Source organism: Balaenoptera acutorostrata, chromosome 15 (assembly GCF_949987535.1).
Source record: "Balaenoptera acutorostrata chromosome 15, mBalAcu1.1, whole genome shotgun sequence".
In the NCBI taxonomy this organism is placed as follows: domain Eukaryota; kingdom Metazoa; phylum Chordata; class Mammalia; order Artiodactyla; family Balaenopteridae; genus Balaenoptera; species Balaenoptera acutorostrata.
In genome coordinates, this window is record NC_080078.1 from 35,584,762 (window position 1) to 35,599,071 (window position 14,310).

At 52.4% G+C, this 14,310-nt stretch overlaps 1 protein-coding gene across 3 annotated transcripts; it reads left to right on the forward strand.

Annotated features, from left to right (window-relative positions):
• Window positions 1–5,077: 5,077 nt before the first annotated feature.
• NAGPA (N-acetylglucosamine-1-phosphodiester alpha-N-acetylglucosaminidase) lies at window positions 5,078–14,153 on the forward strand. 3 transcript variants are annotated; one of them, XM_007181508.3, is made up of 11 exons: window positions 5,078–5,195; window positions 5,288–5,743; window positions 6,736–6,875; window positions 7,849–7,957; window positions 9,055–9,183; window positions 9,666–9,871; window positions 9,976–10,023; window positions 11,069–11,197; window positions 11,358–11,489; window positions 11,575–11,638; window positions 13,059–14,151. In XM_007181508.3, exons 1-11 carry the CDS (start codon window positions 5,110–5,112, stop codon window positions 13,267–13,269), a joined length of 1,710 nt encoding a protein of 569 aa, XP_007181570.2. In that variant the 5' UTR covers window positions 5,078–5,109; the 3' UTR covers window positions 13,270–14,151. The 3 variants fall into 3 exon arrangements, with proteins under 3 accessions (XP_007181570.2, XP_057386232.1, XP_057386231.1); XM_057530249.1 differs by having other exon boundaries at window positions 5,080–5,195; window positions 5,285–5,743; window positions 13,146–14,153; XM_057530248.1 differs by having other exon boundaries at window positions 5,080–5,195; window positions 5,285–5,743; window positions 13,059–14,152.
• Window positions 14,154–14,310: the final 157 nt, after the last annotated feature.

Here is a 14,310-nt window from a genome sequence, read left to right on the forward strand (position 1 = left end):
TGAGTTTCCTTAGAAAACCCAACATCCACACCACCTCTGGGGTGTTATCAGTCGCCTATTATTTACGAGCAAACAATGTCATTCCCAGACAAATACTCCACCCATTCATTCAATAAATATTGATTAAGAACATACTGTGTGCCAAGCTGTGCTCTGGGCATGGAAAATACAGCTGAAAATACAAACAAGGACCCTGTTCCCATCCATTTATTCAAGAAATATCCGTGAAACACCTCCAGTGCACCAGGCACTGTGCAAAGTGCTGGGAAAAGCAGTGAAAAGCAGAGGTGGTCTCTGCCCTCATAGAGATGACAGTCAGGTGAGGAGACAAGCATAGGAAACAATCGTAATCAAGCAGACTGAGTTTATAGTAGGCAAAGACTGGGTACACTGCTTAAACTTTCTTCTTTCCCTCGATTGATTAACGTATACCAATGCATAAACGTTGTTCGTGTTCTTAGTGGGGGAAACTTATTTCCTATATTCCACGCCCTGCCGGGGCTCAGAGCTCCCAGCCAGAGAGCCTGCTAAAATGTATGAACAAGGTAACAGCAACAGAAGAGGCATCTTCAGGAGATGTATGACTCAGAGCTGAAGAGTACACGTAAACCACGTACACCATAAACCGTCACAGCCTGTGGACTGAGGGCTCCAAGGAGAGGCCACAACCCCCAACCCCCATCCTGTCAGCTTTATCTTAAAACCCTCTGGGGTCCTTTGCAATCACTCCCTGTTTCCACCCCCCGGCCCTCAGGCAACCACTAATCTCCTTGCTATCTCTCCAGATTGGATGTTCAATACAAATGGAGTCACATTCAGGACTTTCAGGGGTGACTAAATAGACATTTCACCAAGGAAGACATACAGATGGCCAAGAGGCACATGAAAAGATGCTCAACATCGCTAATTATTAGAGAAATGCAAATCAAAACTACAATGAGGTATCACCTCACGCTGGTCAGAATGGCCATTATCAAAAAATCTAGAAACAATAAATGCTGGAAAGGGTGTGGTGAAAAGGGAACCCTCCTGCACTGTTGGTGGGAATGTAAATTGATACATTCACTATGGAAAATGGTATGGAAGTCCTTTAAAAAACTAAAAATAGAACTACCATATGACCCAGCAATCCCACTACTGGGCATATACCCTGAGAAAACCATAATTCAAAAAGACACATGTACCACAATGTTCATTGCAGCACTATTTACAATAGCTAGGACATGGAACCCACCTAAATGTCCACTGACAGATGAATGGATAAAGAAGATGTGGCACATATATACAGTGGAATATTACTCAGCCATAAAAAGAAACGAAATTTAGTTATTTGTAGTGAGGTGGATGGACCTAGAGTCTGTCATACAGAGTGAAGTAAGTCAGAAAGAGAAAAACAAATACCATATGCTAACGCATATATATGGAACCAAAAAAAAAAAAAGAAAAATGGTACTGATGAACCTAGTTGCTGGGCAGGAATGAAGAGATAGACATAGAAAATGGACCTCAGGACATGGGGTTGGAGGGGGAAGCTGGGGTGAAGTGAGAGCAGCATCGACATATATCACTATCGAATATAAAATAGTTGGCTGGTGGGAAGCAGCAGCATAGCACAGGGAGATGGGCTCAGTGCTTTGCGATGACCTAGAGGGGTGGGATAGGGAGGAGGGGAAGGAGGCTCAAGAGGGAGGGGATATGGGGACATGTGTATGCATATGGCTGATGTGCTTTGTTGTGTAACAGAAACTAACACCATATTGTGAAGCAATTATACTCCAATAAAGATCTATTAAAAAAAAAAAAAGTAGGTGTGAGCAAAGGAGGAAGTCCTGGGTTAGTTAGCTGGTTTGGCTAGAACTGTATTTTGGGGCTTGTTAAAAAACAAACTGAGGGACTTCCCCGGTGGCGCAGTGGTTGGCAGTCTGCCTGCCAACGCGGGGGACAAGGGTTCAATCCCTGGTCCTGGAGGATCCCACATGCTGCGGAGCCACTAAGCCCATGCGCCACAACTACTGAGCCTGCTCTCTGGAGCCTGCGAGCCACAACTACTGAAGCCTGCTCACCTAGAGCCTGTGCTCTGCAACAAGAGAAGCCACCACAATGAGAAGCCCTCGCACTGCAACGAAGAGTAGCCCCCATTCGCCACAACTAGAGAAAGCCCATGTGCAGCAATGAAGACCCAACACAGCCAAAATAAATAAATAAATAAACAAATCTATTTTAAAAAATAGAAAAAACACTAAAAGGGAGAGGGACTTCCCTGGTGGTCCAGTGGTTAAGACTCTGCACTCCCACTGCAGGGGGCCTGAGTTTGATCCCTGGTCAGGGAACTAGATCCCACATGCCTCAACAAAGATCCTGTGTGCCACTACTAAGAACTGGCACAGCCAAATAATTAATTAATTAATTTTTAAAAAGAGGGAGCAAAGTCAAACACTTCCTGGCTTCCATCAGCCTCCAGAGGAGATGTGTTAATTTCTTCCTCCCTGCAGTCATTCACAGGTGGGCCTGGTCAGGATGTTTCCTGTGAACTAAACAAAGGTATTTTAGCTTAATGCTCATTACCTGGGAGGCAGGGTTCCCAGAGATCGCCTAGTATGTATAATTTAAGCTTATAGGCAACATGCCTTTAGTGGTTAACTTGTAATAGAATACAAAAGGTTCTTCCCTATTACTTAGTGTCCCGAAGACCCATCTTACCCAAATTAGAATTCAGGCTTCTTTTATACTAAAAAGGGAAAGGGGTGTTGTTGGTTGTTGCAGACTTCTTGGTGCCAGAATCCTTTGTTCTTGCAGCTGCCCACAAAGGTCAGGTTACAATGTTCATGTAAACCTCCAACAGGATAAATGTTATCCTCTGTTCTGCAACTTTTTATCTCCATATGAATGGAAAAGTGTTATACCTTTAAAGGTCAGAGGCTTGAGAATGGGCTATCCTGTATATTTCAGGCTATAGGCAACATTCTTAACTTGTAGCAAAAGCAATAGAATACGAAAGTTAAAGAAACAGATCTAATGTGGAGTCAGATTTGTTCTCCCTCTTACACTTACAACAATTTGGCAAAGGAGTGAAAAACATCTAAGTAGGGAGAAGAATAAAGGTCAGAACTTGCCATAGACTGCCTGCCAACTGCAACTCCTAGTTGACTGAGAACAGAGGACTTCCAGGGGCAGGGAAGTTGGTGGCAGACTTTGGCTTGTTTGCTGATGATTTTTGGCACCTGGATATAAAGATCAGCAAGACATTCACTCCACATCAATACATTTGCATCAGGCCAGGTCATTTAACTCCCAGAGGATCAGTCACTTTGAATGTGATTCACTAAAGTGAACTAATTGTGGTTCCCCCAAGGCCCCAGAGCCAGTGGTGGGAGCCCATTTGAGGTCTCTGACAGTATTAGTTCCGAAATTAAGGTGTCAGCAGGGCTCTGCTCTCTCTCTGAAGCCTGGAGGGAAGAATATTTTCTGTGCCTCTCTTCTAGCTTCTGGTGGTTGCCAGCAATCTTGGGCATCACTTGGTTTGTAGCTGCATCACTCCAGGCTCTGCCTCTGTCCTCACGTGGTCTTCTTCCCTCTGTGTGTGTCTGTCTCTTCGCTTCTTCTAAGGACACCAGTCTCTTCTAAGGACACCAGTCAGATTGAATTTAGGGCCCACCCTACCCTAGTTTGACCTCATCTTAACTAATCACACCTGCAAAGATCCTATTTCCAAATAAGATCACATTCTAAGGCTCTGGGAAGGATGTAAATTTGGGGAGATACTATCCAACCCAGTATACTGACCCTGACTGGCTCTAAGGGGCACTGAAGCCGAATCCAGCCTCTGTACCCTGACACTGAATTAAGTCTCGGAGACAGAGTTTTGAGTGAAGTAGGAAAGAATAGCCTTATTGCTTTACCAGGGAAAGGGAGCCCCAGCAGGCTAATGCCCTCAAAACTATGTGTCCTAACCTGGAGGAGTTAGTGAGGAGTTTTATAGTAATGGTTCAAAGAGGAGGGCGTGATCAGCTCGTGGACTTTCTTCTGATTGGTTGGTGGTGAGGTAAGTGGGAGTCGGCATCATCAACCTTCTGGTTCCAACGAGTCCGGGGTCTAGTGTTTGTGGGCAGCATACAGTTAACTTCTCCCACCTGGTGGGGGTTTCAGTATCTGCAAAACAGCTCAAAGATATTATGTGTGTCCCTTGAGGAGGAACCAGGACTCTGCCCCGAGGCTGCACTATTGTTTCTTGACTGCTCCTCCCTTATCTCCGCATCCCCTCCCTTCCCTGATTAGCAAATGTTTGAACCTGCCCTTTGGAACTCAGGGAAGGTCAAGGAGGCTGAATGAAACCTATTTCCTGTAGTCAAAAGAAATAGGGGACACAGAAAGGTTGTCGTGCCCAGGAGCCCCACAGGGTCCTGCTTGTTATCAGCAGTGGCTCAAAGAAAGACCTGAGTTCAAGCACTAACGGTGCTCACTGTGGAAAGGGGCTGGCCTGGCTCTGAGAACTCTTGGCACTGAAGGACAACTAGACTTGTGCCGGCGCCTGGGTGACCCATGCATTACAGTGGCACCAAAAGGCCACCTAACCCTGGACACTGCCTTGGGCGAGCTACAAAGGACGCTATGTGGACAACTGTCAACATTTGAACGTGACCTGTGGATTAGTTAATAGAACTCTATCAATGTGAAATGTCCTAATTTTACTTGACCTGTGAAATGTCCTAATTTTACTTGACCTGTGCTTATGTAAGAAAATATTCTGTAGAGGATACAAAAAGTGTTTAGGTGAAGGCTCACGATGTCCATAGCTTGGCTGCAAATGGTTCCAAAAAAAAAAAAAAAAGTCTATGAATAAAGCGCAAACGTTAACAATTGGTAAAGATAAGTAAAAAGTATACGAGAATTCTTTATACTACTTTTTTTAACTTTACATAGACTTCAAATTACATCAACGTAAAAACTTCCCGCCACCCCAGCGCCCGCCCCTTCTAAAATAACATAGTAAATTACAGGAAGCGATCTCGGGATTTCCAAAAAAGTATAAGCAACTCAGAGCTAAAAGCTGCCACCAGCAGTCCTGAGTCATGTGGGGTGGGCCCACGTGACCGGAGGCGCGAGTCCAATATGGCGGCCTCCATGGGTCGCTGCCTTCTCGTCTTCATTTCACTGCGCGGCTTCCTCGGTGAGGCGTCCGGCGACCTCGGCTCGGGGTGAGTACAGCTGCCGGGGGCAAGCCTCGTTGGGGGGGTTCCCCCAGACCCGGGCACAGTACTCCGAGCTCACGTCTGCCCCATCCCAGCAGGGCCTCCCGCGACGATGACTTGCTGCTGCCTTACTCCCGCGCGCGGGCGCGCTCTGCCCGGGACTGCACAAGGGTGCGCGCCGGCAGCCGCGAGCACGAGAGCTGGCCGCCGTCCCCCTCAAACCCCGGCGCCCGCGGTCCCACCGTACGCATCTTCGTCTCGCACTTCGCAGACCGCGCAGTGGCCGGCCACCTGACGCGGGCCGCCGAGCCCCTGCGCACCTTCTCGGTGCTGGAGCCTGGCGAGCCCGGCGGCTGCGCTTCAAGGCGCCGCGCCACCGTGGAGGAGACGGCGCGGGCGGCCGGCTGCAGCGTCGCCCAGAATGGCGGCTTCTTCCGCATGGACAGGGGCGAGTGCCTGGGGAACGTTGTGAGCGACGGGCGGCGGGTGAGCAGCGCCGGGGGGCTGCAGAACGCGCAGTTCGGGATCCGCCGCGACGGGACCCTGGTCACCGGGTGAGGAGGCAGGGAGTCCCTGTCTAGGCCCTAGATTCTAGAGCAGAGGGCCTGAGAGTTGAGGTGTAGCCGTGCTGCCGTGTTCAAGTCCCCTAACCAAACTGAGCCTCCGTTTTCTCATCTTCAGGATTGGGAAAGTAATGCCTTCCTTGTAGAGTTTATTTATTTTCCAGTATCTTGTAGCGCTTGCTTTGTGTCGGTCAATGTGCTGCGTACTGGGGATATAGCTGTGAAAAAGTACAGTCTTTGGCCTTCAAAAAAGGACACCCCCCCCCCATTACTAGGAAAAATAAACAAAACCCAGGGAGATAATTAAGTTAATTCAAATTGTGTATGTGCAGTGAAGTAATGAACAGGTTGAACAGATTGTAAATAGAGTGTTGAGTTTCGGGAAGGTGATGAGGAAAGACTTGTCTGAGGAGGTGACCTTTGAGTTGAGACATGAAAATTAATCACAAATCAGCCAGAGTCAGAACTGGAGGAAGAGCACTGCAGTCAGAAGAAACAGCAAGCACTAAGGCTCAGAGGTGCAGAGGGGCTTGGTGTGTGTGAGGGACTGAAGGAAGGAGCAAAATATCAGAGGAGGACAGGACCGACTTTGGTCATTTATTTATTTTGACTTTGGTTATTTAAAAGTTTGCTCTGACCCTGCTGGATACTAGGCTGGTTGGGCCGTAGTAGAAGCAAGGAGGCCAATTAAGAGGCTGTCGCAGGTATCAGATGGTAGTTTGGCTGGGGTGACGGCCTGAGAGATTGAGGGCCATAGGTGGACTTGTGAACTGTTGGGGATGGTTGTTTCTGTTAAATGAAGTGGAGATTGGGATGCGTGGACTGTTTGCAAAGATTGCTTCCAGGACCAGGCAGGTTCCTGGGCATGAGGAGGAATCAAGTAGCCAGGCGGTGGGGCGGGCGGGGGTAGTGGGGAGGGGGGGAGGGCACTACCTGCAGCTGCCAGTGCTGTTGACTGAATCTCATGCTTTCCCTGTGTCTAGGTACCTGTCTGAAGAGGAGGTGCTGGACACTGAGAATCCGTTTGTGCAGCTGCTGAGTGGGGTCGTGTGGCTGATTCGCAATGGAAGCATCTACATTAACGAGAGTCAGGCGGCTGAGTGCGATGAGACACAGGAGACAGGTGGGGGAGGGGCAGTGAGTATGATGAGATGTGGGTGATGAGTGGGGGTGTTGGCAACAAGCCTCTTGAAAACCAGAACCAGTCGGGTGGTGGGGGAAGTCTTTCAACAAGTACTATTCTAGGTATTGGGGATCAGTGGGGATTAAAGCAGATAAGATTCCTGCTTTGTGGAATATATAAGAAAGGAAATAGATATAAACATACTGAAAAGAAGTGGTAAGTGCTAAGAAAGAAAAAGTTGGAGGAAAGGAGCTATGCACAAGAGAATAGAGAAGTGTTCCTAAAATGTCTGTGGACCATCAGCATCACCGAGGGAACTGTTATAAATGCAGAACTTCAGCCCCTACCCCTGTGCCTCAACGCTACGGAATCAGAATCCCTGGGGGTGAGGCCCAAGAGTGTGTGTTCTAAGGAGCCCCCTGTGTGATTCTGATGGACATTCGATTTTGAGAACCACTGGGATATGGAATACTGGGACAGGGAAGGTTCCCCATGGCCCTGATGTGGAAATGGGCTGTTTTAGACTGTGCAGTCAGGGAAGGCCTCATGGAGGAGGTGACTTAGATCAGAAGGCGCAAGCCATGGGAAGAGCTGGGGAGAAGTGCAGTCCAGCCAGAAGTAGAAAGTGGCTGCAGGGTGTTCAGAGGGGTGGGCCCCCAGGAGATGAGGTAGAAGAAGCAGGCTAAGGAGGTCATGCCAGGCCTTGGTAAGGCATTTGGATTTTGTTCTAAGGACAGTGGAGGCTGTTGGAGCATTTTCGCCTGGAGTTTGATCTTGATTTACATTGAAGAACAGCCCTTTGGCTACTCTGTGGAGACTGACTGGGGCGGGGCACGGGAAGGGAGATGTTGCATGCATAGACCTGGAGGTGGAGAGTGGTGTCTCTGTGGAGAGGGACTGGCAGGAAGTGGCAGGCAGAGCTTAGTAGGCCTCCCGAAGGGCCAGGTGATCAGCCAGGCTGCCTTTCCTTCAGGTTCCTTCAGCAAATTTGTGAACGTGATGTCAGCCAGGACAGCCGTGGGCCACGACCGGGAGGGGCAGCTGGTGCTCTTCCACGTGGATGGGCAGACGGAGCAGCGGGGGTGAGTGCTGTGAGCCAGGGCCTCTAGGCCTGGGCTGAGTCTTGCTCTGAGGAACTTCTGCCCACCAGCAGCTGCCCTTCTGACCTCCAGCTGTTCTGTGGGGATGTTCGCACCCATCTGTTCCTTGTCTTCCCACAGGCAGAGGGTCCCTAGATCTGTCCCACTTCCAAGAACTCATCATCTTCCACACACTTGCTCTCAGTCTCGCCAACTTAGGGCCTCATCTCTCCTGAGCTCTGATTGGGTGAAAGGAAATTATCACAAAGTTAGCTGGGAGTAGACCTCGGTTCCAATCCTAGCTTGGCCATCTGCTGGCTCTGTGGCCATAGACAAGTCATTTGACCTCTCTGAGCTGCTGTTTCCTCCTCTGTAAAGTGAGTGCACTAGTCTGCTGTTGCTGTGTAACAAATTAGCACAGGCAGCACTGATTTGTTAGATCAAAGCTCTGTAGGTCAGGAGTCAGTGGGTGGGGGGGGGGCCCAATTGAGTTCTCTGTTCAGGGTGCCCCATAGACAAAATCCAGCTGTTGGCCAGGCAGGGTGCTTATCTGCAGCTTCTGGGGAAGAATCCTCTTCCCAACTCATTCAGGTTGTTGGCAGAATACAGTTCCTTGGAGTTGTAGGACTGAGGTCTTTGTGTCATTGCTGGCTGGGGGCCTCTCCACTCATGAGGCTGCCCACATTCCCCCTTATGTATATACCCTTCTCTTGTACATCTTCAAGCTGCAAAAGGTGTGTCAAATCCATCTAATCCCCTTGTATTTCCAATCTCTCTCACTTCCTTTTCTGCCTCAGCCATAGAAAGCTCTCTGCTTTTAAGGGCTCCTGTGATTCCACTGGGGCCACCCAGATAATCCAGGACAGTGTGCCCATTTGCAGACAGCTGTGCCATGTATCATAACATGATCAGGAGAGTGATCTCTTGTCATAGTCATAGCTTCCCGGGATTGGGACAGGACACCTTTGGCGGGGCACTTAGAAATTTGCCTGCCATAGCGGGTGTGTGATACTGTTCACTGTGGAAAGTAAGATGCATTAACCCAGAATTGCCACATTAACGGCTGTGGCAAGGTCAGTAGCACTGGTCTTGTGCCGCAGCATTAACCTGTGGGAGATGGCGGAGTTCCTGCTGAAACAGAACGTGGTCAATGCCATCAACCTGGATGGAGGGGGCTCTGCCACCTTCGTGCTCAACGGGACCTTGGCCAGTTACCCGTCCGATCACTGGTAAGCATACAAGAGCCCCCTTGTTGAGGTCCAAGGCCAAGCTTGTCCCCGACTGTCTCATTCGACAAATATCGAGTACCTACTCTGTGCCCAGCTCTGGGAATTCAGCAGAGAGCAGGAGGAGCCAAGACCCCTGCTTCTCGCTGCTTACAGGAAGTATATGTAGTGTACCAACACTGCCCAGGCCGATGGAAGGGGGTGATTGGTCAGGGAAGACCTGAGGATAGTGAAGCATGAGCTGAGATCTGGAGGATGAGGGGCTAGATGGGCGTGGGAGAGCCTTCTGGGCATAGAAGAGCATGTGCAAAGGCCCTGGGGTGGAAGGGATTGTTGGGGGTGGGAAGAACCTGTAAAAGGCTGGAGAAGGGACAATGAAGAGAGGCAGGGAAAGGCAGCCCTCAGGGGCTGCAGTGGAGGGGTTTGAGGGGTTGCTGGGGTGGCCAGCACTTCATCCTCTCTTCACACTCCTGTTTCCTCTGCAGCCAGGACAACATGTGGCGCTGTCCTCGCCGCGTGTCCACCGTGGTGTGTGTGCACGAGCCCCGCTGCCAGCCGTCTGACTGCAACGGCCACGGGACTTGCGTGGAGGGGCGCTGCCAGTGCACGGGGCGCTTCTGGCGGGGCGCCGCCTGCAGCGAGCTGGACTGTGGCCCCGCCAACTGCAGCCAGCATGGGCTCTGCACGGAGAGTGAGTGGGGCTCTTTGGGAGGCAGCTCCAGCCTGGGCTCCCCGCTCTCACTGCCCCAGCCCTGCCTGGGCCCTCACCTGACCTTCTCGGTCTTGTCTTGGCAGCCGGCTGCCGCTGCAAAGCTGGATGGACGGGGTCCAACTGCAGTGAAGGTAAAAGCCACCAGGCCAGCCTCCTCCCCGGCCCCCCGGGCACACGGGAGAGGGTGAGCCTGGCAGCTGCGAGCCTCAGCTGCCTTTATCCCTGCCCCCTGGTCTGCAAGTCGCTTCCCTCTTGTCTTATGCTTTTGCCTCACGTGTAAATCACTGTATTAGTGTCCTGGGGCTGCTGCGACAGATTCCACCAACTCAGGCTTAAAACACTACTTTATTCTCTCACAGTTCTGGAGGCTGGAACTCCATAATCAAGGGGTCAGTAGGGCTGCACTGGCACTGAAAGGTCTGGGGGAGGGTCCTTCCTGCCTCTTCCAGCTTCTGGGGGCCCCATGCATTCCTGGGCTGGTGGCTGCATCACCCCCGTCTCTGCCTCTGACTTCACAGGCACAGCCTTCTCCCCTGTCTGTTTCCAGTCTCCCGCTCTGTCTTCTTACAAGGACCCCAGGCCACTGGGCTTGGGTCCACCTTAAGTGCAGGATGTTCTCATTTCAAGATCCTGAACTTAATTGCATCTGCAAAGACCCTGTTTTCAAATAAGCTCACATTCACAGGTTCTGGAGATTAGAACATATCTTTGGGAGGACACAGCTCAACGCACTTTTAACCCTCCATAGCTTAAACCCTTAGTGGCTTTCTTTGGCTCTGAGTGAAAAATTTGAACTCCTCAGCATGACCTGCCAGGCCCTGGGGGCTCCAGCCACGCCCTGCTCTCCAAGCCTCAACGTCAGGTCCTCAGAGGCCTCCCCACCCCACCTCCTCAGTGCTTTGCTGCTGCCACACTCGGTCCCGTCCCTCCAGCGTGTGTCCTCCCTTGTCCTTTGACACCTGTTTTCTGGCTTGCTGGCTGCCTGCCCTCCATGAGACCACAGCCTCGGGGCCTGCCACGTACCAACTTCTCCAGAACTATCTGTTGGAAGAACATGTGAACCTACAGGGCCACTCGGGGCAAGAGAGATGCGTTTGCAATCCCGTTGGCCTCAGCCTGGGGTGGGGTTGGGGGGCAGGACCAGATTTTGCAAAGGCCCTGCTTCCCCCATCCCAGCGTGCACCAACGGCTCCTTCGGGGAGGACTGTGCCAAGAAGTGTCAGTGTCATAATGGAGCCACCTGTGACCCAGTTCGGGGGACCTGCGCCTGTCCCCCTGGCTTCACTGGAGACATCTGTGTGCAGGGTAAGCTGGAAGGGGCCCCTGACTCAGCCAGGAGGGAGCCCTGCCCAGGGGATGCTTCTGCATCGGCTCAGCTCAGCACACCCCTGGGCCCATCCGGCAGTGCAGAGAGAGGCCCTGCCACCGAGGCCTCCACCTCTGTCCTCCTGGCTCCTCCCTGCAGAGTGTCCCCTTGGCTGGTATGGGCCAGGCTGCCAGAGCCCTTGCAAGTGTGAGCACCAGTGTCCCTGCGACCCCCAGACCGGCAACTGCAGCCTCGCCTGGTCACGCACCTTGAACAGCATCCTCTCCCAAGGTACTGCCCCTCCCAGGCTCCCCGGGGACAGCAGGGGGCAGACCCCTCCTCTCCCAACCTTCAGCCTCTCCCTGGCATCTTGCAGTGAAGCAGTGTCTCCCGCCACCCGAGGACACCCTGCGGGCAGGAGAACTCTCCCTTTTCACCAGGTAGGTGCTTTTCTGGGAGCTGCTGCAGGGGTGGGAGGAATCCCCCCTCCCTCTGCCTTCGAGGCGTGGCCTCTGCTCAGGGCCTGGGCAGGGCTAGGAAGTGGCAACTGGGCACCAGATGACAATTCTCTGATATAAGCACAGGGAGAGTCCTAGGTGATGCTCGCAGCCACCTGTGCTGTCCAGGGAGATGCTGAGAAGGACCCTGGCCACCACCGCAGTGGAATCTAGGCGGCAGGGTGTGGGCTTTTTTTCTCAGCTTCTGGTGCAAGAAGCACGAGGCCCTGAGCAGTTCATGTCATTTCTCTGACACCTGGGGGTGTTCACCCCTCGTGTTGGGTCTTTATTTTCTAGTGCAGGGGGTCTTCAACTTGATCTCCAGGGGAGTGTATTAAAAGAGAGAGCTGGGTTCAAGAACCAATGCTGTCGGTCTGGGAGCCCCACTTGGAGAACCTCTCTTCTCATGGTTCTCACGTCCCATAGCCCCCTGGGTGCCCTGCCCAGCCCCATCCCCTCAAAGTGGGAAGCAGGTGTAGGTGTGAATGAAAAGCCCCTTGGCCTTGTCCTGGAGGCAGCACCTGGGAGCTCATCACAAACGCAGATCCCAGATCCCTCCTGGAGGTCCTGACCCTGTGAGTCGGGTGGGGCCTGGAGGAAAATCCTGGAAGTGTGCTGGGAAATGCAGCGGAGCAGGGACAGTGGTTCCCGGGAGCCCTGCACCCCAAGCTCAGGCTCCTCGGGTGTGAGACCACGTGGTCCTGCAGTGAGGGAAAGGGGAGCCATGGGGTGCTGAGGGGCACGGCTGCAGGCCCTGCTGCCCGAGCAGTCTGCTTTTGCGTTGAGGGCTTTAGACAAAGACTCGCGTGAAGGAAAAAAGATCACTGAAGGACCCCACCTGTCCCCGCCAGCTCCCTGCCTTGGAGGAAGGGGTGCGGGTCCTCCCTGCTCTGTGTGCTTTGAGGACCCTGGAGAGAACCCAGCCTCTGTTGTCAACATCCCCGGAAGCACAGAATGCAAACTGCTGCCTCCTGGGGCAGATTAGGTCCCCAGCTGAATTATATGTGGCCTGTACCCATTGAGATTAACACTTATTAGCAACATCTGAAACTCAGTAACGTTCACGTAAAAGTCTTTTTTTTTCCACGGCTGCTCTTGAAATATCAGGAGATGTGGCCGCACCGGCCTTAGTCCCACATAACAGCTGTCCCCGCTGCTGCCGAACATGCGTGGAGTGTGCCCCCCACCCCACCAGGCCCGTTTGTTCCTCGACAGTTCCTGTGTGGTCCCTGGAGGCCCCCGACCCTGTGCCCCTGTTCTGGGAGGAGGAGCCAAGTGAGGGGAGGGAGGGAGCCCCTCCAGCACATCCCCAGCCCGAATCGCCCAACAGTGTCCCCGTTCGGGGTTTCTCTCTTGCCCCCAGGACCACCTGGCTGGCCATCACCTTGGCCCTGGTTTTCCTTCTGCTGATCAGCACGGTGGCAAACGTGTGCTTATTCCTCGGCTCAAGGGCAGCGAGGAGCCGGCACCTGGATGGGGCCTACGTGTACCACCCACTGCAGGAGATGAACGGGGAGCTCCCGGCTGCTGAGAAGGAGCCAGCAGGTGACACCTGTAACCCCTTCAAGGACTGAAGCCTCCAGCTGCCCGTCACGACCTGTACTGGAGGCTCGTTTCCATGAGCTCTGGCTTCTGCAGGGTAAGTTCCAAGGCCTCTGACCATCTGGGTGGTCTCGACCCACGTGCCAAGCCAGGCTTCTGACAGCACCTGTGCCTCAGCCCCTCACCTGGCCGCCTGCCGTGGCACATGCAGCCCTAGCAATACAGTGCGCCCTGGAGAGACTCTGCCTCCTTCCCCGCCTGCCTGTGCCTGCTGTTCACGAGGTCTGTCCCCCAAGGGCCTGCCCCGCTGCTGCCAAAGAGCCTCCGGCCTCCGGGGGCAGGGGCCGCTGCCAGTGGAACTCATGATGACCGAACCGTGGCCAAGTGGCAGGGTCCAGCCAGCCCCCTCGGATGGGGTGAAGAGACTATGGCCACATCAGGGGACCCTTTTTCACAGACCTCATCACCGAACTTGCCAACTAGAATTCTGTTTCCTGTTATGGGAAGCTCCTTAAAGGGAAGAGGGGTGAAATCATGTTTACAGGCTCTCTATTTTGTCCTGCCGCCCAGAGGGTTTTTCTACCACTTGAATAAATTGATACAATAAAAGGACCCCTGGAGCGGCATCCGAATGCGGAATCGTGGAATTGAGGGACCCCTAGATTTTGACAGGTGGGGCTGCTTAACCTGAGTCAGGGGCATGTCCAGCTCCCTTATCTATTTTGTTTAATCCAGGGGTTCTCACTTTAAAGTGTACTCGAATCACCTGGAAGAGCTCGCTAAAAATGCAGATTCTGGCCTGGGCTGGAGCCTGAGAGTCTGCAGGTCTCACTGAGCTCCCAGGTGATGGCTGCAGGTGTCTGGACCACACTTTGAAAGAGGAAAGTTTAGTCCGCACCATGTTTTAGTAGAATTTAAATTAGTTACCAACGCTTAAAAGTCAAGAGATTAACTCCAGTTTTCTGGTTTCTCTTTTTTTTAATAAATATATTCATTTATTTATTTTTGGCAGTGTTGGATCTTCGTTGCTGCATACAGGCTTTCTCTTGTTGCGGCAAGTGGGGGCTACGCTT

Coding starts and splice junctions, on each gene's coding strand:
- NAGPA (XM_057530248.1), top strand. CDS start 5,110: ATGGCGGCCTCCATGGGTCGCTGCCTTCTCGTCTTCATTTCACTGCGC. Junction 9,184..9,665: donor AGTTACCCGTCCGATCACTG/GTAAGCATACAA, acceptor TTTCCTCTGCAG/CCAGGACAACATGTGGCGCT. Junction 11,198..11,357: donor TGGAGACATCTGTGTGCAGG/GTAAGCTGGAAG, acceptor TCCTCCCTGCAG/AGTGTCCCCTTGGCTGGTAT.